Genomic DNA, 24,576 nt, shown 5'->3' with positions numbered 1-24,576 from the left:
GTAGTTGGCCATACATCATACATGGTAGCGTTATTTAATCATACACTAAGTACTGCTCATGACAGATTTCAACTCTTTTATTAGCCAGCTGTTATATTAATCACATTTTCATCTAGTTCTATACCTAGATGTATCTCTATAGTTTTATCATAAATATTTAATGCTGTCACCATTCTCTAGGCCTGTCATAAGCGTTGGGCCATACAGGTATACTAATAAGACTTATTCTCCCATATAATACCTAAAACTCCATCAAACGGTCTTCCTTCAAAGCCTCTCATTAATATTTGACCATTTCGCCATCGTCTATTACCACAGAAACGGGACCTGGCTGGCCAGCACTCATGTAAACAATACAAAACTACACCGCCAGCTTTAAATTCATCAAATATACATCATTGTTTTTTATTGCATCTTTTAGACTGGACAGACGCCATTTAATACAGTTGTTGTTTGAATTGTATGCTGTCATGAGAACTCTCTTGACATGAAGATAGAAAACTTGTCTTTTAATACGCTTCAAACTCATCTGGCATGAAGATAGAAAACTTGTCTATCTATACATGCTTAGAACTCTCATGGCATGAAGGTAGAAAACTCATCTATTGATATGCTTATAGAACTTCAGTGGTACAAAACTTGTCTATTCATACATTGAGAAATCCTGTGGCATGAAGGAAGGAAAGTTGTATCTAAAAGAGCTGATAGAGTTTTTGAAACTCATATGTTATAATTCAACTTCAATTTCTTCTTTAAATCCCAAACGTATGTTTACAGAACTGTAAAGTTACGTAATAAATCAATTTTAGCATAATTTTCACATGGTGCCATTTCCATAAAGTCAAATGTTTCCGAGGGATGATGCAGAGGGCAAATTTCCAAGCATAATTGTTCTACTTCACACTTGTCAAAACTGCCATCTCTGTACATATAACTTACACCACAGATCGTCAATTCATTTGTCACCGGGTCGTACTCCCGGGAGCCTCCTTATGGCCACCCAATACCGACACCTGGGGGCTAATCGACATCATACCAATGTTCAATCTTCATTTACTGTCACTTCCTCTGCTCATTCAACTCGGTCTTAAAAGTTAAAACCAAAAACAAGGTTAATCAACCTGTTACTGCTGCCATGGTGTTTGTACTTTTGAGTATTGTTGGTTTCAGGCTGAAAACAAATAAACTGAATATTTGTTGGTTTGGGTTCTGTGTCTAATACATCCCATAACTATTATGATCATAAACTCATCCACCCCTGAAGATACATTTAGGCTCTCCTAAATCAAAGACTAGATCAGTTCATTATGACATTTCAGGTGTGGATGGGTTAATAGCCAGGTTTATTTAGTGGAGGAAAGTTTGAGGGTTCTAGTAACCAAGAACAAAAACCCAATGATACCTAAACCACTAGTTCATGGCAGCTATACTACTGTGGGCAACACAGAAGTGGTGGAGGGCTAATGTCAAATATCTATCTGAACAACTGTTATAGCTTTAGGAAAGTAAAGCTTTCTGTCTTTGTTGGCAGTTTAGAAAAATAAATATTGATACAAAAGTCAACTAATCCAGGTAACTATAGCAAATTTATTAACCTTAGATGACCTTATAGGGAGTCATTTCACGATCTACCCTCTGTAGTTTGGCTGTAGAACACCTATGGCCATATGATGCATTACATTTCCTCAAGGTTATAAGTTTATGTATCTGTGATGACGTCAATATGTTTAGATAGCATCCTATGATTATGTCATCATAATTCATACAACAATAACATACTAAGGTTATGTATATACATATGAAGATATTATCCTAATATTCTGATTGTTATTTTACAGATCTACAAGGTGCTGGTGAAGGAGTGTAGCCAGTATAAGACCTGTGATACGTGTCTGGGCAGGAGAGATCCTTACTGTGGCTGGTGTTCTCTCCAGGACAAGTAAGTTACAATATACCTCTATAATATCAGGGGTGAATGAGTTAATATCATTGGTTGGGGAGACAAAAATTCATAAAACTCACACCTCCTCTGTCTGACACACAAAAGCAAAAGAAAAGAAGAATAAAACAGAAGGGTGGTGAACTACATTACTTCCTTTGTTGGGAAGACATCATAAAGAAACACACTCTCCTTCCAAAAAAGAGAGGGGGGGAGGGTAATAACAAAAGGTCATCCACTCTCATTCCCATTTCTCTATAAGAAATCCCGCTTCTAACGACTTAATTTTTTTTATTAAAAAAAACCACAAACTAACCCTAAAACAAAAAATTAGGAATTGACAAGAAGACCACCCGGTCATATTCCTATGTAAGAAAGTCTGCATCAATTATTGATAAAAAAAAAACCAACGTTCTTACTTCACATCATGATATCCTACCCATATGAAGCTACAGTTTAGATTACAAAGTCCTGGATTTTTCCAAAACCAAGATATCCTTAAATGTAAACCAATATTTGGTGTTAAAGGCTATATTAGTGGAGTATTTAGTGTTGTGACATTTCAGCACCCTGCTCTTTATACATGTTGGTGGCTTTGTGGTTGGTAGAGATATATGACATTCCAATTATAAACTTGTTTCTACAGGTGTGAGAATCTGTATTTCTCCTGGTGTTGTATGACTAATAAATACTGACAGCATGGCAAAAACTGTTTTTTGTTGTATTCCCTTGAAATTGCTGTGTGGTGATTGTGTGAAAGTAATTCTGTTTTTCAAATTAGCTCATATAAGTTATTCAACAGTCATTCGTGATGAAAACCAAAGAAAATGTTGTTGGTTTTTTTTTTAAAGCAAAACCCTCAAAATATCAACATAGAAACATTTTAAAAGAACTTGAAATGTAAAGCAAAATCACCAATAGCTACAGGAAATGATTCTTAGGCTATTTCTGATGCCACTTATCATAAAATGTTATAGTTGGCAAGGATTGTCTCCCTTGAGCTGAATTATCTCCCTTAGGTGCACAGTGGTTATTATAATGATGGTAACTGATATGTTATCTAAATAAACAGAGTTGCTTAATTGTCTGAAGTGTCATTGCAAGTATTTTTATAAAGGTATGGATGGTTAGATGTGAGGTGTATGGTTTTGAATTTTTCGCAGTTTTACGATTGCTGTTGAAAACTGTGGATTTTCTGGCACGATAGTTATTTTCTCTGTATTCAGATCAAGAACCTGATCGTTGGTTCATGCATAGTGCTTAAATCTGATATACGTTCCAGCTTCATTGATGTCGAAGTTAAAGATCTATCCTAATCAGCATTGTTGTCGATGATCCTAAGAATAGCGTCGCTACTGTCTCCTTGTTCACCTGCTTTGTGAGGCAGTGTGATAATTACACCAGAATCACGACACGACATTTTATTTTCCGGTAACAGCTCCACGTTTAGGACTTTCTGTAGAAGCAACAAATGTTGGAAGTGCAGTGGAGGGTTGATCATAGACAGAGATGCTCCCCTATTAATTACTGTCATTGGGAACGTAGCCCTTTTATCTCTAGGCACTTGATGAAATGAATTCTCCCATTTAGAATGAACGTAATTATGATGGATATTTCTCTCATAATTTCTCGCCATGCCTGCCGTGTTGGATGTATTTCCTGTCCGTTTACGGAAACGTTGCACACATTTCCCTCTCTCTACATCCATCAAACACCCTTCCATAGATCGGATGATGGAGGTAGACTTCTTGTGCTTTTCTTTAAACATCATTGGGATGATGCGTCATTTATGGCCAAATGAAAAGCACAGGATAGGTGATCGTGAACGCCATTAATAACGGAGTCTATTTGTCACGGCATGATAGCATTAGTGCTCAAACGGAGACAGAGCAGGGCAAATAGAAATTGGAAGGTGAAATACAATGAAAATTCAAGACATTTATCTTCAAAACAAATACAGTTAGTCAGATATATGAAGATCTCGAATTTAATTTGTCACGAGAGAAGATATGAGTACAGTGGGAAGAAGTTACTCATTCTTCCTTAAGCCCTTTAGATGTTTTATATTGAGTCTGGCGGTGTCTCGCCAAAATATTCATAAACTGTAAATCTTTTAAATCAAAAGCTATTGCATCTATGCACTTAACCACAGTCTCCATTTGACTGCATTTCTGTGTGGCACAGCTACATTGATACTGGATCATAGTGGTCATGTCCTTTACACTTAAATTGTGTTTCACTAAAGCTGTCATTTTTCATCTACATCTCAGAAGTTCTTTGATGGCCTTCCAAGTCACGATACTACCCTGAACTCTTTCAATAAAAGAAACTGTCAGGATTCCAATAGAAATACAATTTGCCAATGGTCAGAGTAGTTTCATAAGTTTTGAAAAAACATTTGAAATAAGATAGTAATGTGAGTTTGTACTTAACGGCAGTAGAGCCTCTCTGGGATTTAAGTGGATCGTCTGGTCGGCGTAATATCAATGTGAGATACCAGAAAACGTAGATTTTACCGTCAAGAGTCCAGTGTACTTTGTAAGACAATATAAAGTTGGCCCTTGTGTGTCTGTGGTTTTGTTCTAGCTGTCGGAAACGTGTATTGAAAGACCAATAAATATCATGTCGGAAAGTTATACATTCCCTTATAGAAACATGGAAAAGAAACTTTACGTACAATATTCCGTTTAAGGCACTTGGAAGAATTGTCATGTACGTGCATGTTTGAAAGGTTATATCTACGTTAGAGTTGATGTGAGATAGCCTGTAGGATTTTAACTAATAATGCTACAGATATTTTAAAGTGAATTGTAAAATGTCTATGGCCCTTACAGAATAATATTTAGATTTAAATATGCACTCCGACATACTTCAGCTCATCCTGATATCGTCAAAGCATTATTGGCAATTGTGTCTTTTTCATTTTGCATACAATATAAATAAGCAATTTATATATAAAGTTATTTATATTATTAAGTTACATTTAATTGCTAACTAGTTCATTTTCTATGCTATCTCTTCTGGAAAGAAACAATAAATAAAAATTGTACATATAGTAGAGTTAATATCAAATTCAAATTTAAATTCAAAAGCTTTTTTCATTGTAATGCTAAATACCTAAATCAAGTTACTTGTAACCTTGACAACTGATGACTAAGCTTTGTTTAGTTCCTTTATCCGTGATTCCTGCCTAGACACTTTTGGATGATGTCTTAGCCACTGAAAACTAGTTTTGTTTGTATACGACACCCAAGGTGAAGGTAAATTTTCCAAACGATTTTAACACGAAAATGGAAATTAGATTTCGGCTTTAAATTTTCGATAACTAAACCTAACAATATCCAGACATCCCTATGGAAAAATACTGTGATTATTGTGTAAAAGAAAATTACGAAGCTGCATATTTGTAAAGAATCGGTTACAGACCTTTCACAGCCAAGTGTCCCACAAAGGGCACCAGCCCGAGGAGGCCAACCAATTGGGCTCCAGTAGATGGCAGCACCAATTACCATGGCAACTCTTATGATGAATCACATCTCAAGTTTGTATACAATGCTTCAAAACTTGGGCCAGACATCAGTGTGTCAGTTCCCTAGTCTATATATGTAAGAGTTATTCTTACTGAGGTCATGATGTGACATTTAAATTGGTCCTCTTTGAATGTTGTCTGGCAGTATTGGGAATTCTGTAATAGCTTGTGATTGGAATACATCGGATTGTCAAAAAGCAGAGAAATGTGGGTTGATTTAAACCAGACTGGGCATCCACTTTATAGATTTGGCATAGAATCTTCCACCAAAATTCTAATACTAGTTGGTATCCCCTTAATTTTAATTATTGGCGATCAATGGATATATAATAGATACAAAGATTATAAAGTTCAGGAATAGCCCTCAATTGACACACATTTATATTTTTTCCGTAATTTTCACAATAGTTAAAAATTTAATTACTTTGTTAGGGTTCCGTTGTTGGTTTAAGTCAACATTTGATCAATATAATATTGTCCGACTTTGATAATCTAATTTAACATTAACAAATTTTTGTAGGAATTTTTATTAAGTTTTTGAATAGCTGTTCCTGTTGTATTTGAGTATCTCGCTCTTTGGTTAGCCCACCAGCTAGGAACAAGTGAACAAGGTCACACACTCAAACACAATAAACACAGAAAGTGAAACTAGGGTTATTCTTCTGCTTCTTTCTCTTCTTGACAATTATAGGAAATTCATTTTCCTAATTTGACAGCCACATTTCAGATTCTGACTCATATCTGTAGGGGGGATTTCTTCTGATGTAGTATAAAGCCCTGGCTCTCCCCGGTCCTGGTCCGATATCCCTATTTAGCACGTAGCTTAAAAGTCAAGTTCTCCCTTATGTCACAGTAGGGAGGGGGTGCAACAGATTAAACTCAGTTATCACGTTTCACAAACGTAATGAGACAGATATCCTGACTGAAATGAGGAATCTCAACAAGGAATTGTGCTGAGCTTTCTTGGATTTTTTTTTTTACCAAATCCTTAAGAATGCAATTTGAATTATTTCAGAGCTTTATCCATTCGGATCAGTGATTAATGTGAAAGGTATTGAAATTTAATTGTTACAAATCTGTGTCGAGTACAAACAAGATATCAGTCATATTCAATTCATCATGGTTATTTTTTTCAGTTGTTTCTTCATCAAATTGTGTTAAAGGTATTTTTTAGTTGCTGAACTTATTTTTTCACAATCACAGAGAAAAAATGTTGTAGCAGGAAATGTTTATTGATTTTTAATTTTATTTAATCAATTGTATTGACAGAAACTTCAAACTACAAATCTAATTTGGCATCAAATTGATCTTGTCTTCTGCTAGACTTAAGATGGCGCTGCTTTTCCTAATTTGTGAAGCTCTGGTTTTGAAGCAGATGAGGAAATTTTTTGAGAACTTTTTAAGCTGCGTTGTGACTAGCATACATATAGAGCTTGTAAGAGACCAAAATTCTGTTCAGCATTCTTGAGTACATTGAGCAGGCAGTTTAAATATTCCGCTAGTCTACTTTGATTGAATTATAAAATAAAAGGTGTTGTCACGCATTGACAAAATATAACCCCTATAGAATGAATTCAATCAATTTTTTTCCCTGGGTGCCAGAGTTGTCATTTCGAGTGTTCATAGAATGTCCTCATCATTTCAATTGTCTGTGGAAAAATGAAATTTTGAGGTTTTTAACTAATTACAAAATGGTGTAATTACCAAAAAGTATTACAAAATCTAGTTTGCGAATGTAATCCAGAACAAGACAATTGGCTGCCATTGTGATGTGAGATGTTTCTGAAACGGGTGCCAAATTATTTCTTCTTTAATTCATCATTTTTACTCTGTCTATGTCACATAAAGGACACTATTGTCAGCTACATTATATTGTAAGGGGTCAAAACGTGATCCCACGGGATGTGTGGCTGATCCCGAATATTGGCTGCATCCCACAGACGTCTGGTAGCAGACAGTGACTTGGCAGGTACCCTATGGATGTAAATAAAATTTAGGAGGCCAGTGCTTGTCTCTGTAGTGTCATTGAGTACCCAGAACAGCACCAATTAACATAGACTCCCACAAAAGGCAATTACATTACCTCATAAGATGTATAAATACAGCTGGTGTCCTTATAGGTCTGAACTGTTGTACCAATACATCAACATGAATGTCCAACTTCAGTGGCATGGTCCTTGACTGGCCTCATCAACTTTCATAATCCTGTCTTTATTGTCTTAAGCTTTTAGTCAGCCAATTGCTCAGTATTCTTATTAATCTTTTCAAACAATGGATTGCTTATTATTTCCATTGATAAAAGTTTCAGTTGATATCTTTCTGGTCTATGTTTTTCAATACATGCCAGGGGACATAGACTTTCTTTAATATTCAGGTGATTAACTGTCCTCTTCATATTTAGTAGATGTTCCTATTGTTTCTTCTTGTTTATTGTCATTTAAGTGCAAGAGCAAGATACAATGGAATATGAAATTAATTACATAACAAAATAATGATACTGATATAATAATTCAAACTATTGCTGACTATGCTATATCAGAAGGGAGAAAAAACTTGCTCTCATTTCAAGCTGTCCTAGATTTGAGAGAAAAAAGATCTGAGAGCTGGCCTTGTCAAACACAGTGTTGGTTTAACTGGGAGATGATGTACAGTCTGTACAGGACTTCTACGGGAGAGGTGCAACAGATGATACCGACTTATCTTTGATGTACACGCACCTGTTGCATACCGTTGTGATGTGTAGATGTGTCATGTTACGCTGGAATTGTAAAATAAATCTACTCGGTAGGGTGGTAGTAAATTACATTGTCAAGTGGTATCACAGCATCACAGTAAATTCTGATTTGTGTAGGAGTATATACATCAGTGTAAAAACCTGTTTTTTGTCAATCTGTCTGTCTAGATTTGAGATATCATTTTGATGTAGAAAATTTTTAGCATGAAAGCTTGTGTAAAGCTGGTGATGGGTGGTAGAGCTACTGAGAATTATTTTGTATTGCAATCCCTCTGAAATACTGACTGAGCAACAGATTTATTATAGTACAATTCTACTGAAACAAGTTTCAGAGTGAAATGTTGGTATTTGTTCTGCAAGAAGAACAAGAAGAGTGAATACTCAACAAAATATAGAAAGTCAGGCAATGTTGGTGATATGTAAGACATAACACATTTATACCAGACTTTTAGTTTTACTAACAAATCTGTCACTAGATTAAGACGCCAAATTGGATGTATTGCAAGGCGCAGTATTATTTCACTGAGATATTGTATATAACTCATATAAAAAAATATATTATAATGTATGTAATAGTGTGATCAGAAAAACAAAGCCACACAGTATAAAGCTTAATAAATCTTTGTTCTGTGTTTGGCAAGTTAGCCTCGGTGCTGTCAGTGCGACATGACATATAAAGGCTTTCCGTTATTACAAATCTTAGCTGTATTCTACATATAAAAAGGAAATAGCGGCCTGATCTGATAGGAGATAGCCCCTTATCGTTGTGCTTTGTTGTTAGGTTGGATTTGTCTATTAAATATTCATATTTCTGTATTAAAAATCTATATCATACAAACGCTTTTGTATAATGTGCAAAAATAACAAGATGAAACAGTTTTTTAACGGAAATGAAGACATAAGTGGTTAAAAATGATAGACAGATTCTGTTCCAAAAACTCAGTTTGTGCCTTTCAAATCTATTTCCCATTTAATATTGTTGATAACAAGTCTCTTTAGAGGAAAACGGAATTTATGGAAATGAAATTGTGATGTAGCCGGAGATTTAATGTCAGTGTACATGGACATTGTTTGTATGTGAGCTGGAGTATGTCGTTGATAAGATCGACAACCTTCTACTGAAATGCCGTTAGTCCATCTAGTAATACGTTTTTGTGATATTATATCTGGTTTATGTCTGTTTGTTTTTATGATTTTCTCCAAATTGTGTGTTTAAAGAAATCCGTATGCAATTTTTTTAGAATTCCGGAATTTCGGTCCGGCCGGGTCCCGTCTTATGATTTTATAGCGACGAACGGCACTTCCGGTGTTTTAAAATCCATTCCCATTTACGACAGGGACCGCAAAAAACCTCAGAGATGGCATATAATTTTCACTTCACTGCTTTTATTTGATTTATTTAATGATTTTAAACATTCAATATTATATGTAGACAATTTTCACCTATTGAAAAAATATCAAAGTGTGATGTCGTGGCGTATCGGAAACCATTCTGGAATTCAAAACAACCTCCGCAACTTCCAGTATAGCGTCATATGAATTGGCGCGATTTTCAAAAGTATGGACCTACCTTAAGACGCTAAATTGGATGTATTGCAAGGCGCAGTATTATTTCACTGAGATATTGTATATAACTCATATAAAAAAATATATTATAATGTATGTAATAGTGTGATCAGAAAAACAAAGCCACACAGTATAAAGCTTAATAAATCTTTGTTCTGTGTTTGGCAAGTTAGCCTCGGTGCTGTCAGTGCGACATGACATATAAAGGCTTTCCGTTATTACAAATCTTAGCTGTATTCTACATATAAAAAGGAAATAGCGGCCTGATCTGATAGGAGATAGCCCCTTATCGTTGTGCTTTGTTGTTAGGTTGGATTTGTCTATTAAATATTCATATTTCTGTATAAAAATCTATATCATACAAACGCTTTTGTATAATGTGCAAAAATAACAAGATGAAACAGTTTTTAACGGAAATGAAGACATAAGTGGTTAAAAATGATAGACAGATTCTGTTCCAAAAACTCAGTTTGTGCCTTTCAAATCTATTTCCCATTTAATATTGTTGATAACAAGTCTCTTTAGAGGAAAACGGAATTTATGGAAATGAAATTGTGATGTAGCCGGAGATTTAATGTCAGTGTACATGGACATTGTTTGTATGTGAGCTGGAGTATGTCGTTGATAAGATCGACAACCTTCTACTGAAATGCCGTTAGTCCATCTAGTAATAGATTTATTGATAAAATAAAAATGTTTTTAAAATATTTTATTTGATTAATCATAAATAAGGATGCTGTGGCTAAAGCATGTTAAAGTCCAATTGAAAAGATATTTAAAAAAAAATGATAAAAAATTATATTGTTGAGTCATTGTTTTTGATATTGATTGTGGAAAATTTTGCTTTTCTGCAGTTTTTTTTCCCCCTTCATTTACTCATACAATGTAAAAGAGTCGGGACAGGAAATCTAGTCTTAATTCTTAAGAAATTAACAATTATTAAGGAAATTTCACTCCCCACTCATGCTTTAAACCATAATAAACATAGTAGATCAAGAACTTGGACTGATTTCCTACAAAAAAAGTAAATAAATTAATTTTTTTATTATTTTTTTTTAAATAATAAAATATGCATAAAAAAACACACACAATAAATAAAGGACACATTTCTAAAGACTATTAAATTGATTCTTTTGAAAACCCTTCCTAAAGATCAGAAGACAATAGATGTTATAACAGATCCTTGTCTGACTCCTGATACCAAGAATTTTTAAGACAGACCACTGTCTATTTAAACATACACAGGCAATTATACTTGTCCCTGACTAGTCTCGCTTGGGTCCCTCAGGAGCCATTTGGATATATTGGACTGGAAAAATTTTGTTCAGGCTTATTTTACAAAGCTCAGTTTCATTTCATTCCCATTCTATCTTGCACTTTTATACTGTAAATCTATTTCACCCTGTAGCCCTAACTTTCCAAGAACACCTTTTCCCAGAAATTGTTGGATGATTTCCTCCTGGCATGACTTACATCCTGTTCTGTTGGTTGGTGCCGAACAAGCCTATGAAAATAAAAACAAAGTAGAGTAAGCCACATACATCTCCTTTGGGACTCAGAACATGGAAAGCATCCAAATTCTCAAATTAAATTTCGTAGGAAAGTGAGGAAGATAGGTATATGTATCTGTCATCTGCGACTTAAGGGCCAGATCATTGCTTCGGTTATTGATAGCCGAGAGTTTTATAGCAACATATCGCAGCTATTCCAATAAGTCATCTAGTCTTTCTTAGGACCTGATACTTCATACAAAACATTTTAACAATATTCCGGGTTTGGTGATGTTTGATTGATTAGGCTTTTGAGAAAACCACTTTTAGGTGTTTTTAAAAAAATATCCAAACGGAGGAGAGAATACAATTTTTAAAAATATGAATAATCTTGCGGTGTTACAGTGTTGGTATACACGAAGGGTTTGAGCCTTCCAGGAATGCAAAGAATAATGGATTAGCAAATGAAATGTACATTTACTATTTATCTCAGGGGAAACCAGATATTATGAGTATTTTGTTGGAAATGGAAATTTATTAATATTCTTGGCACTTGGGTTGATTTTAATGTTGTGAATTGATGGCTTTGTTAGTACAGTCAAAATTGTTTTAAGAGACTTTCCAAAGGAGATTGAAAAATAGGTCACATATGACAGTTGGTCTCTTAATTGAATCACCCCTTTCAAAACAATTAAATATGTGTATCAATGTATATTGTGGGACATGTTTTGACAGTTTTGTTGTACTAAAAACAGTCACAATAATAGGAAATTATTAAATATATAATATATCACATAATCTAATAGAGAAACTGTTTAAAGGGGGTAGGGAGTGGTAGGAATAAGAACAGTTTTAGTAATTTTAGAACAGTTTTAAAGGGGGTAGGGATTTCAGTTTTTTAGGGGTGATCAGAGAGATCTGTTTAAAAGTTTTAGGAATAAGAACAGTTTTTAGGAGAACTGTTTATAGGGATTAGGAATAAGAACAGTTTTAGATTCAAGGGAAGTGATCAAAAAGGGGTTAGAACAGTGGTAGGAAAAAACAGTTTTAGTTTAGAGAACTGTTTAAAGGGGGTAGGGAGTGGTATGAATTTTTAAATGATCAGGGGATACAGTAGGGAGTGGTAGGAATAAGAACAGTTTTATGTTTTAAATCAGAGGGAGAGAACTGTTTAAATGGGGTAAAAATAAAAAGTTTTATGTAGGGAGTTAAGGAAAATAGAACAGTTTTTAGTTCTAAGGAAGAGAACTGTTGTAGGGGTAGGAGTTAAGGTAACAGTTTTAGTGGTGATCAGAAGGGAGAGAACTAGTTTAAAGGGGGTAGGGAGTGGTAGGAATAAGAACAGTTTTAATGGTGATCAGAGGGAGAGAACTGTATAATAAAGGGGGTAGGGAGTGGTAGGAATAAGAACAGTTTTAGGTGGTGATCAGAGGGAGAGAACTGTTTAAAGGGGGTAGGGAGTGGTAGGAATAAGAACAGTTTTAGTGGTGATCAGAGGGAGAGAACTGTTTAAAGGGGGTAGGGAGTAGGTAGGAATAAGAACAGTTTATTAGATAGGGTGATAGGAGGGAGAGAACTGTTTAAAGGGGGTAGGAGTGTGTAGGAATAAGAACAGTTTTTAGTGGTGATCAAGGGAGAGAACTGTTTAAAGGGGGTAGGGAGTGGTAGGAATAAGAACAGTTTTACTTTTAGTGGTGATCAGAGGGAGAGAACTGTTTAAAGGGGGTAGGGAGTGGTAGGAAATAAGAACAGTTTTAGTGGTGATCAGAGGGAGAGAACTGTTTAAAGGGGGTAGGGCAGTGGTAGGAAATAAGAACAGTTTTAATGGTGATCAGAGGGAGAGAACTGTTTAAAGGGGGGTAGGGAGTGGTAGGAATAAGAATCATTTTTAATGGTGATCAGAGGGAGAGAACTGTTTAAAGGGGGTAGGGTAGTGGTAGGAATAAGAACAGTTTTTAATGGTGATCAGAGGGAGGAGAACTGTTTTAAAGGGGGGGTAGGGGAGTGGTTTAGGAATTAAGAAACAGGTTTAATGGTGATTCAAGAGGAGAGAACTGTTTAAAAGGGGGGTAGGGCAATAAATGGTAGGAATAAGAACAGTTTTAGTGGTGATCAAAGGGAGAGAGTGAACTAGTTAAAGGGGGTAGGGAGTGGTAGGAATAAGGGAACAGTTTTTTAATGGTGATCAGAGGGAGAGAACTGTTTAAAGGGGGTAGGGAAGTGGTAGGAATAAGAACAGTTTTAGTGGTGATCAGAGGGAGAGACCTGTTTAAAGGGGGTAGGGAGAGGGTAGGAATAAGAACAGTTTTAATGGTGATCAGAGGGAAGAGAACTGTTTAAAGGGGGTAGGGAGTGGTAGGAATAAGAACCGTTTTAATGGTGATCAGAGGAGAGAACTGTTTAAAGGGGGGTAGGGAGTGGTAGGAATAAGAACAGTTTTTAGTGGTGATCAGAGGGAGAGAACTGTTTAAAGGGGTAGGGAGTGGTAAGGAATAAGAACAGTTTTTGTGGTGATCTCAGAGGGAGAGAACTGTTTAAAGGGGTGGAGTGGTAGGAATAAGAACAGTTTTAATGGTGATCAGAGGGAGAGAACTGTTTTAAATGGGGTAGGGAGTGGTAGGATAAGAACAGTTTTAGTGGTGATCAGAGGGAGAGAACTGTTTAAAGGGGGTAGGGAGAATGGTAGGGAAATAAGACACCGTTTTAATGGTGATCAGAGGGAGAGAACTGTTTAAAGGGGGTAGGGAAAGTGGTAGGAATAAGAACAGTTTTTAATGGCCTGATTCAGAGGGAGAGAACTGTTTAAAGGGGTAGGGAGTGTAGGAATAAGAACAGTTTTAATGGTGATCAGAGGGAGAGAACTGTTTAAAGGGGGTAGGGAAGTGGTAGGAACAGTTAATGGAAGAACGTGGTAGGATTATAATTAAGACAGTTTTAGTGGTGATCAGAGGGAGAGAACTGTTTAAAGGGGTAGGGAGTGTGGTAGGAATAAGAAACAGTTTTTAGTGGTGATCAGAGGGAGAGAACTGTTTAAAGGGGTAGGGGTGAGTGGTAGGAATAAGAACAGTTTTAATGGTGATCAGAGGAAGGAACTGTTTAGAGGGGTGGGGACTGTTTAAAGGGGGTAGGGAGGATGGGGGGTAGTTGGTAGGAATAAGAACAGTTTTTGTGGATGATCAGAGGGAGAGAACTGTTTAAAGGGGGTAGGGAGTGTAGGAATAAGAACAGTTTTAATGGTGATCAGAGGGAGAGAACTGTTTAAAGGGGGTAGGGAGTGGTAGGAATAAGAACAGTTTTAGTGGTTGATCAGGAGGGAGAGAACCTGTTTTAAAGGGGTAGGGAGTGGTTAGGAATAAGAACAGTTTTAATGGTGATCAGAGGGAGAGAACTGTTTAAAAGGGGTAGGGAGTGGTAGGAATAAGAACAGTTTTAATTATGGTGATCAGAGGGAGAGAACTGTTTAAAGGGGTAGGGAGTGGTAGGAATAAGAACAGGTTTTAAGTGGTGATCAGAGGGAGAGAACTGTTTAAAGGGGGTAGGGAATTGGTAGGAATAAGAACAGTTTTTAGTGGTGATCAGAGGGAGAGAACTGTTTAAAGGGGGGTAAGGAATGGTAAGATCATTTTAGGGTGATCAGGGGAGAGAACTGTAGGAAAGGAATAAGAACAGTTTTTAATGTGTGATCAGAGGGAGAGAACTGTTTAAAGGGGGTAGGGAAGTGGTAGGAATAAGAACAGTTTTAGTGGGTGATCAGAGGGAGAAGAACTGTTTAAAGGGGGTAGGGAGTGGTAGGAAATAAGAACAGTTTTAGTGGTGATCAGAGGGAGAGAAACTGTTTTTTTAAAGGGGTAGGGAGTGGTAGGAATAAGAACAGTTTTAGTGGTGATCAGAGGGAGAGAACTGTTTAAAGGGGGTAGGGAGTGGTAGGAATAAGAACAGTTTTAGTGGTGATCAGAGGGAGAGAACTGTTTTAAAGGGGTAGGGGTTAGTGGTAAAGGAATAAGAAACAGTTTTTAGTGGTGATCAGAGGAGAGAACTGATTTAAAGGGGGTAGGGAGTGGTAGGAATAAGAACAGTTTTAGTGGTGATCAGAGGGAAGAGAACTGTTTAAAGGGTAGGGGTAAATCAAGGGTGGTGAGTGGGGGTAGGTAGAATAAGAACATTTTAATGGTGATCAGAGGAGAGAACTGTTTAAAGGGGGTAGGGAATGAGTGGGTAGGAATAAGAACAGTTTTAATGGTGATCAGAGGGAGAGAACTTGTTTAAAGGGGGTAGGGAGTGGTAGGGAGTGTAGGAAAGTAAGAACAGTTTTAGGGGAGTGGTGATCAGAGGGAGAGAACTGTTTAAAAGGGGTATAGGGAGTGGTAGGAATAAGAACAGTTTTAGTGGTGATCAGAGGGAGAGAACTGTTTAAAGGGGGTAGGGAATGGTAGAATAAGAACAGTTTTAGTGGTGATCAGAGGGAGAGAAACTGTTTAAAGGGGGGTAGGGAGTGGTAGGAATAAGAACAGTTTTAGTGGTGATCAGAGGGAGAGAACTGTTTAAAGGGGAAGAACTAGGGGGTAGGGAGTGGTAGGAATAAGAACAGTTTTTAGTGGTGATCAGAGGGTGATAGAACTGTTTAAAGGGGGTATGGAGTTGGTAGGAATAAGAACAGTTTTAATGGTGATCAGAGGGATAGAGAACTGTTTAAAGGGGGTAGGGAGTGGTAGGAATAAGAACAGTTTAGTGTGGTGATGGTGATCAGAGGGGAGAGAACTGTTTTAAGGGGGTATGGAGTTGTAAGGGGTGGTGAGTGTGTAGGAATAAGAACAGTTTTTTAGTGGTGATCAGAGGGAGAGAACTGTTTAAAGGGGGGTAGGGAGTGTAGGAATAAGAACAGTTTTAATTGGTGATGATCAGATGGGAGAGAACTGTTTAAAGGGGGTAGGGAGTTGGTAGGAATAAGAACAGTTTTAGTGGTGATCAAGAGGGAGAGAACTCCTGTTTAAAGGGGGTAGGGAGTGGGTAGGAATAAGAACAGTTTTAGTGGTGATCAGAGGGAGAGAACTGTTTAAAGGGGGTAGGGAGTGGTAGGAATAAGAAAGTTTTAGTGGTTGATCAGAGGGAGAGAACTGTTTAAAGGGGTAGGGAGTGGTAGGAATAAGAAACAGTTTTTAGTGGTGATCAGAGGGAGAGAACTGTTTAAAGGGGGTATGGGAAGTGGTAGGAATAAGAACAGTTTTAAGTGGTGATCAGAGGAGAGAACTGGTTTAAATGGGGTAGGGATGTGTAGGAATGGTTTAGGTGAATAAGAACAGTTTTAGGAGTGGTGATCAGAGGGGAGAGAACTGTTTAAAGGGAGTAGGGAGTGGTAGGAATAAGAAACAGTTTTAGTGGATGATCAGAGGGAGAGAACTGTTTAAAGGGGGTAGGGAGTGGTAGGAATAAGAACAGTTTTTAGTGGTGATCAGAGGGAGAGAACTGTTTAAAGGGGGTAGGGAGTGGTAGGAATAAGAACAGTTTTTAATGGTGATCAGAGGGAGAGAACTGTTTAAAGGGGTAGGGAGTGGTAGGAATAAGAACAGTTTTTAGTGGTGATCAGAGGGAGAGAACTGTTTAAAGGGGGTAGGGAAGTGGTAGGAATAAGAACAGTTTTAGTGGTGATCAGAGGGAGAGAAACTGTTTAAAGGGGGTAGGGAGTGGTAGGAATAAGAACAGTTTTAGTGGTGATCAGAGGGGAGAGAACTGTTTAAAGGGGGTAGGGAGTGGTAGGAATAAGAACAGTTTTAGGGTGATCAGAGGGAGAGAACTGTTTAAAAGGGGGTAGGGAGTGGGTAGGAATAAGAACAGTTTTAGTGGTGATCAGAGGGAGAGAACTGTTTAAAGGGGGTAGGGAGTGGTAGGAATAAGAACAGTTTTAGTGGTGATCAGAGGGAGAGAACTGTTTAAAGGGGGTAGGGAGTGTGGTAGGAATAAGAACAGTTTTAGTGGTGATCAGAGGGAGAGAACTGTTTAAAGGGGGTAGGGAGTGGTAGGAATAAGAACAGTTTTAGTGGTGATCAGAGGGAGAGAACTGTTTAAAGGGGGTAGGGAGTGGTAGGAATAAGAACAGTTTTAATGGTGATCAGAGGGAGAGAACTGTTTAAAGGGGGTAGGGAGTGGTAGGAATAAGAACAGTTTTAGTGGTGATCAGAGGGAGAGAACTGTTTAAAGGGGGTAGGGAGTGGTAGGAATAAGAACAGTTTTAATGGTGATCAGAGGGAGAGAACTGTTTAAAGGGGGTAGGGAGTGGTAGGAATAAGAACAGTTTTAGTGGTGATCAGAGGAGAGAACTGTTTAAAGGGGGTAGGGAGTGGTAGGAATAAGAACAGTTTTAATGGTGATCAGAGGGAGAGAACTGTTTAAAGGGGGTAGGGAGTGGTAGGAATAAGAACAGTTTTAATGGTGATCAGAGGGAGAGAACTGTTTAAAGGGGGTAGGGAGTGGTAGGAATAAGAACAGTTTTAATGGTGATCAGAGGGAGAGAACTGTTTAAAAGGGGGTAGGGGAGTGGTAGGAATAAGAACAGTTTTAATGGTGATCAGAGGGAGAGAACTGTTTAAAGGGGGTAGGGAGTGGTAGGGTGGAATAAGAACAGTTTTAATGGTGATCAGAGGGAGAGAACTGTTTAAAGGGGGTAGGGAGTGGTAGGAATAAGAACAGTTTTAATGGTGATCAGAGGGAGAGACTGTTTTAAAGGGGGTAGGGAGTGGTAGGAATAAGAACAGTTTTAGTGGTGATCAGAGGGAGAGAACTGTTTAAAGGGGGTAGGGAGTGGTAGGAATAAGAACAGTTTTAATGGTGATCAGAGGGAGAGAACTGTTTAAAGGGGGTAGTAGGGAGTGGTAGGAATAAGAACAGTTTTAATGGTGATCAGAGGGAGAGAACTGTTTAAAGGGGGTAGGGAGTGGTAGGAATAAGAACAGTTTTAATGGTGATCAGAGGGAGAGAACTGTTTAAAGGGGGTAGGGAGTGGTAGGAATAAGAACAGTTTTAATGGTGATCAGAGGGAGAGAACTGTTTAAAGGGGTAGGGAGTGGTAGGAATAAGAACAGTTTTAGTGGTGATCAGAGGGAGAGAACTGTTTAAAGGGGGTAGGGAGTGGTAGGAATAAGAACAGTTTTTAGTGGTGATCAGAGGGAGAGAACTGTTTAAAGGGGGTAGGGAGTGGTAGGAATAAGAACAGTTTTAGTGGTGATCAGAGGGAGAGAACTGTTTAAAGGGGGTAGGGAGTGGTAGGAATAAGAACAGTTTTAGTGGTGATCAGAGGGAGAGAACTGTTTAAAGGGGGTAGGGAGTGGTAGGAATAAGAACAGTTTTAATGGTGATCAGAGGGAGAGAACTGTTTAAAGGGGGTAGGGAGTGGTAGGAATAAGAACAGTTTTAATGGTGATCAGAGGGAGAGAACTGTTTAAAGGGGGTAGGGAGTGGTAGGAATAAGAACAGTTTTAATGTGGTGATCAGAGGGAGAGAACTGTTTAAAGGGGGTAGGGAGTGGTAGGAATAAGAACAGTTTTAATGGTGATCAGAGGGAGAGAACTGTTTAAAGGGGGTAGGGAGTGGTAGGAATAAGAACAGTTTTAATGGTGATCAGAGGGAGAGAACTGTTTAAAGGGGGTAGGGAGTGGTAGGAATAAGAACAGTTTTAGTGGTGATCAGAGGGAGAGAACTGTTTAAAGGGGGTAGGGAGTGGTAGGAATAAGAACAGTTTTAGTGGTGATCAGAGGGAGAGAACTGTTTAAAGGGGGTAGGGAGTGGTAGGAATAAGAACAGTTTTAGTGGTGATCAGAGGGAGAGAACTGTTTAAAGGGGGTAGGGAGTGGTAGGAATAAGAACAGTTTTAGTGGTGATCAGAGGGAGAGAACTGTTTAAAGGGGGTAGGGAGTGGTAGGAATAAGAACAGTTTTAATGGTGATCAGAGGGAGAGAACTGTTTAAAGGGGGTAGGGAGTGGTAGGAATAAGAACAGTTTTAGTGGTGATCAGAGGGAGAGAACTGTTTAAAGGGGGTAGGGAGTGGTAGGAATAAGAACAGTTTTAATGGTGATCAGAGGGAGAGAACTGTTTAAAGGGGGTAGGGAGTGGTAGGAATAAGAACAGTTTTAATGGTGATCAGAGGGAGAGAACTGTTTAAAGGGGGTAGGGAGTGGTAGGAATAAGAACAGTTTTAGTGGTGATCAGAGGGAGAGAACTGTTTAAAGGGGGTAGGGAGTGGTAGGAATAAGAACAGTTTTAATGGTGATCAGAGGGAGAGAACTGTTTAAAGGGGGTAGGGAGTGGTAGGAATAAGAACAGTTTTAATGGTGATCAGAGGGAGAGAACTGTTTAAAGGGGGTAGGGAGTGGTAGGAATAAGAACAGTTTTAATGGTGATCAGAGGGAGAGAACTGTTTAAAGGGGGTAGGGAGTGGTAGGAATAAGAACAGTTTTAGTGGTGATCAGAGGGAGAGAACTGTTTAAAGGGGGTAGGGAGTGGTAGGAATAAGAACAGTTTTAGTGGTGATCAGAGGGAGAGAACTGTTTAAAGGGGGTAGGGAGTGGTAGGAATAAGAACAGTTTTAATGGTGATCAGAGGGAGAGAACTGTTTAAAGGGGGTAGGGAGTGGTAGGAATAAGAACAGTTTTAGTGGTGATCAGAGGGAGAGAACTGTTTAAAGGGGGTAGGGAGTGGTAGGAATAAGAACAGTTTTAGTGGTGATCAGAGGGAGAGAACTGTTTAAAGGGGGTAGGGAGTGGTAGGAATAAGAACAGTTTTAATGGTGATCAGAGGGAGAGAACTGTTTAAAGGGGGTAGGGAGTGGTAGGAATAAGAACAGTTTTAGTGGTGATCAGAGGGAGAGAACTGTTTAAAGGGGGTAGGGAGTGGTAGGAATAAGAACAGTTTTAGTGGTGATCAGAGGGAGAGAACTGTTTAAAGGGGGTAGGGAGTGGTAGGAATAAGAACAGTTTTAGTGGTGATCAGAGGGAGAGAACTGTTTAAAGGGGGTAGGGAGTGGTAGGAATAAGAACAGTTTTAGTGGTGATCAGAGGGAGAGAACTGTTTAAAGGGGGTAGGGAGTGGTAGGAATAAGAACAGTTTTAGTGGTGATCAGAGGGAGAGAACTGTTTAAAGGGGGTAGGGAGTGGTAGGAATAAGAACAGTTTTAGTGGTGATCAGAGGGAGAGAACTGTTTAAAGGGGGTAGGGAGTGGTAGGAATAAGAACAGTTTTAGTGGTGATCAGAGGGAGAGAACTGTTTAAAGGGGGTAGGGAGTGGTAGGAATAAGAACAGTTTTAGTGGTGATCAGAGGGAGAGAACTGTTTAAAGGGGGTAGGGAGTGGTAGGAATAAGAACAGTTTTAGTGGTGATCAGAGGGAGAGAACTGTTTAAAGGGGGTAGGGAGTGGTAGGAATAAGAACAGTTTTAGTGGTGATCAGAGGGAGAGAACTGTTTAAAGGGGGTAGGGAGTGGTAGGAATAAGAACAGTTTTAGTGGTGATCAGAGGGAGAGAACTGTTTAAAGGGGGTAGGGAGTGGTAGGAATAAGAACAGTTTTAATGGTGATCAGAGGGAGAGAACTGTTTAAAGGGGGTAGGGAGTGGTAGGAATAAGAACAGTTTTAATGGTGATCAGAGGGAGAGAACTGTTTAAAGGGGGTAGGGAGTGGTAGGAATAAGAACAGTTTTAATGGTGATCAGAGGGAGAGAACTGTTTAAAGGGGGTAGGGAGTGGTAGGAATAAGAACAGTTTTAGTGGTGATCAGAGGGAGAGAACTGTTTAAAGGGGGTAGGGAGTGGTAGGAATAAGAACAGTTTTAATGGTGATCAGAGGGAGAGAACTGTTTAAAGGGGGTAGGGAGTGGTAGGAATAAGAACAGTTTTAGTGGTGATCAGAGGGAGAGAACTGTTTAAAGGGGGTAGGGAGTGGTAGGAATAAGAACAGTTTTAGTGGTGATCAGAGGGAGAGAACTGTTTAAAGGGGGTAGGGAGTGGTAGGAATAAGAACAGTTTTAGTGGTGATCAGAGGGAGAGAACTGTTTAAAGGGGGTAGGGAGTGGTAGGAATAAGAACAGTTTTAGTGGTGATCAGAGGGAGAGAACTGTTTAAAGGGGGTAGGGAGTGGTAGGAATAAGAACAGTTTTAGTGGTGATCAGAGGGAGAGAACTGTTTAAAGGGGGTAGGGAGTGGTAGGAATAAGAACAGTTTTAGTGGTGATCAGAGGGAGAGAACTGTTTAAAGGGGGTAGGGAGTGGTAGGAATAAGAACAGTTTTAATGGTGATCAGAGGGAGAGAACTGTTTAAAGGGGGTAGGGAGTGGTAGGAATAAGAACAGTTTTAGTGGTGATCAGAGGGAGAGAACTGTTTAAAGGGGGTAGGGAGTGGTAGGAATAAGAACAGTTTTAGTGGTGATCAGAGGGAGAGAACTGTTTAAAGGGGGTAGGGAGTGGTAGGAATAAGAACAGTTTTAATGGTGATCAGAGGGAGAGAACTGTTTAAAGGGGGTAGGGAGTGGTAGGAATAAGAACAGTTTTAATGGTGATCAGAGGGAGAGAACTGTTTAAAGGGGGTAGGGAGTGGTAGGAATAAGAACAGTTTTAATGGTGATCAGAGGGAGAGAACTGTTTAAAGGGGGTAGGGAGGGGTAGGAATAAGAACAGTTTTAATGGTGATCAGAGGGAGAGAACTGTTTAAAGGGGGTAGGGAGTGGTAGGAATAAGAACAGTTTTAATGGTGATCAGAGGGAGAGAACTGTTTAAAGGGGGTAGGGAGTGGTAGGAATAAGAACAGTTTTAATGGTGATCAGAGGGAGAGAACTGTTTTAAAGGGGTAGGGAGTGGTAGGAATAAGAACAGTTTTAATGGTGATCAGAGGGAGAGAACTGTTTAAAGGGGGTAGGAGTGGTAGGAATAAGGTTTTATGGTGATCAGAGGGAGAGAACTGTTTAAAGGGGTAGGGAGTGGTAGGATAAGAACAGTTTTAGTGGTGATCAGAGGGAGAGAACTGTTTAAAGGGGGTAGGGAGTGGTAGGAATAAGAACAGTTTTAGTGGTGATCAGAGGGAGAGAACTGTTTAAAGGGGGTAGGGAGTGGTAGGAATAAGAACAGTTTTAGTGGTGATCAGAGGGAGAGAACTGTTTAAAGGGGGTAGGGAGTGGTAGGAGTGGTGATCAGAGGGAGAGAACTGTTTAAGGGGTAGGGAGTGGTAGGAATAAGTGGTAACAGTTTTAGTGGTGATCAGAGGGAGAGAACTGTTTAAAGGGGGTAGGGAGTGGTAGGAATAAGAACAGTTTTAGTGGTGATCAGAGGGAGAGAACTGTTTAAAGGGGGTAGGGAGTGGTAGGAATAAGAACAGTTTTAGTGGAGAAAGGAGGGAGGGAAACATGGTAGGAATAAGAACAGTTTTAATGGTGATCAGAGGGAGAGAACTGTTTAAAGGGGGTAGGGAGTGGTAGGAATAAGAACAGTTTTAGTGGAGAAAGGAAGGAGGGAAACAATTTTAAGGAAGGAGAAGAAGAGGGTGAAAATAAACAGTTTGAATGGAAGAGGGGAAAACAGAAGGGCAAATTAAAATGAAACGATGCATGATATGTCGAGAGATAATGAGTGTTAAAAGGTCTTCATAGATTGTATTGTGTTGTAGAGAATCGTAACATTTATAGAGAACAGCAGATAACTTTGAGATAAGTGTAGACAGGCACTGTCTCTTACCTTGAAACAGAAACTGTAAAAAGACAATTCTGATGCTGAGATTTTGGTCAGAGAGGAATACTTTTGCTTTAAGATTTGTGATGTAGGCAAAGCTTGCAGGCATGACTACAAGATCTTTATAGATCCATCCCTACAAAATCAAAGTCTGCCTTTTTACTGCTGAGATCTCTTTGAAAGACGATAATTATTCTAAGGAAAACTTTTTTTCTAATATTGAAATAACTAAATATATGAGCCTTTAAACATGAAAGGAAAGATTGTAATCTGGTGTTGCATGATGTTGGGTTGTGTACCGATTGACCATGATGTATGGTTATTAGTGTAATCCTGTTATATAGTCATACAGTATTCGGGCAAGCACGAACAGTCTATATTTGTTGATTGTTTTGTGGAATTGTGGAAGTAGATCAGGTCTCTCAGCGGCAATCATTTTGGTCACTGTATAAGTCGCCAACATAAAAAATGCTGTAATTTGCTCAGAACAAAGCTCATGAGGCTGGAAACAAATCAGTGTGTGCTGTGACACACGGCCAAAATCCTACAAATCCACCATTGTTCAAATTATGGGTTTTCAAGTTGAAATCTTTATCTGTCTGTGGGGTTCGGTTTACCAGAATTGCTGAGTCTCTCTGGTGTCAACATATTCAATTTAGTTGTTACAGGGTTATCATTTTCGATTCTACTTACTTCAAGAATTTACATATTTGGGCGTCAATAAAAGAGGTTTGCTTGTCTGGAAGTGAAAACCAGGTCTCCATATCGGTAATTTTACAGTAGCCGATGAAATGTTTGATGCCGTAATGGATTTCGGGGAAGATTGACATTGCTTATTCCAGGTCATGGAAATGTTTCTAGCAACACTCCAAGTTGTTAATAGGCTTTGGTTGCTTTTCCTTCAGCGGGTATAGACTAATGTTTTTTAACTCTAGGTCGAGGAAATGTTTGTCATCTATTCAGGATAATGAATTCCTGTAGACATGTGATCTCTTTTGATTAGGAATATTTTTTTCTGATTTAATAATAGATTGAATAAGTCATTGTAATATTTCAAGTAAATTGACTGATTTTGTTTATTGTATGGTGGTTTTTTTCTTGCCTGCAAAACACTGGCAACATGTATATATCTTAATATTGGCATCAGCAGTGTCAGAGGCAGTGTCATCTGCTCAGAGGTACCTACTTGATAACTTTAGTCCTCTTTAGCCAATTCAAATAAAACTCCATAAACACCTCCCCTACAAGAAGTGCTTGCTTTGGAAATAAATTCTAGACTTAGCTCAAAGTTCAAGGTTACTCTTACTAAAAATTCATTTTCATGCAAAAATCTTTGACAGATTTAGCTCTAACTTCATACAGATCCTACATGTACTTGCCCAAATACTTGCTTTGAATTGGTTTCCAGATCAGAAGGTCAAAGGTCAAGGTGACTTAGTAAAAATAGAGAGAGAAAAAATAATTTACTAAGTAAATCCCAGATGCAGTTGTCAAATCCTCCTCTGTAGGGTTATTTTCATGGATGACATAGGTGAAGGCCGCTAGAGGAGTTTTGAATTGATCACTAGGTGGCATTGGTTGCAGACGTTCTTCTTTGTGTATTCTGCCATGTTACTAATG

General features: G+C 38.4%; 1 protein-coding gene across 7 annotated transcripts in view; it reads left to right on the top strand.

Moving 5' to 3' along the window:
• Positions 1–24,576, top strand: part of LOC138336959 (plexin-A4-like) — a 179,108-nt gene that overhangs the window by 106,398 nt on the left and 48,134 nt on the right. For all 7 annotated transcript variants that reach the window (XM_069286607.1, XM_069286601.1, XM_069286602.1 and 4 more), the window contains one exon: positions 1,839–1,939. In XM_069286607.1, the coding sequence (XP_069142708.1) occupies positions 1,839–1,939 (101 nt within the window). The remainder of the gene's footprint in view (positions 1–1,838; positions 1,940–24,576) is intronic.

Source organism: Argopecten irradians, chromosome 12 (genome assembly GCF_041381155.1).
Source record: "Argopecten irradians isolate NY chromosome 12, Ai_NY, whole genome shotgun sequence".
In the NCBI taxonomy this organism is placed as follows: domain Eukaryota; kingdom Metazoa; phylum Mollusca; class Bivalvia; order Pectinida; family Pectinidae; genus Argopecten; species Argopecten irradians.
The sequence above is the reverse complement of the archived record's forward strand: the minus strand, read 5'-3'. Positions and strand labels throughout refer to the sequence as shown.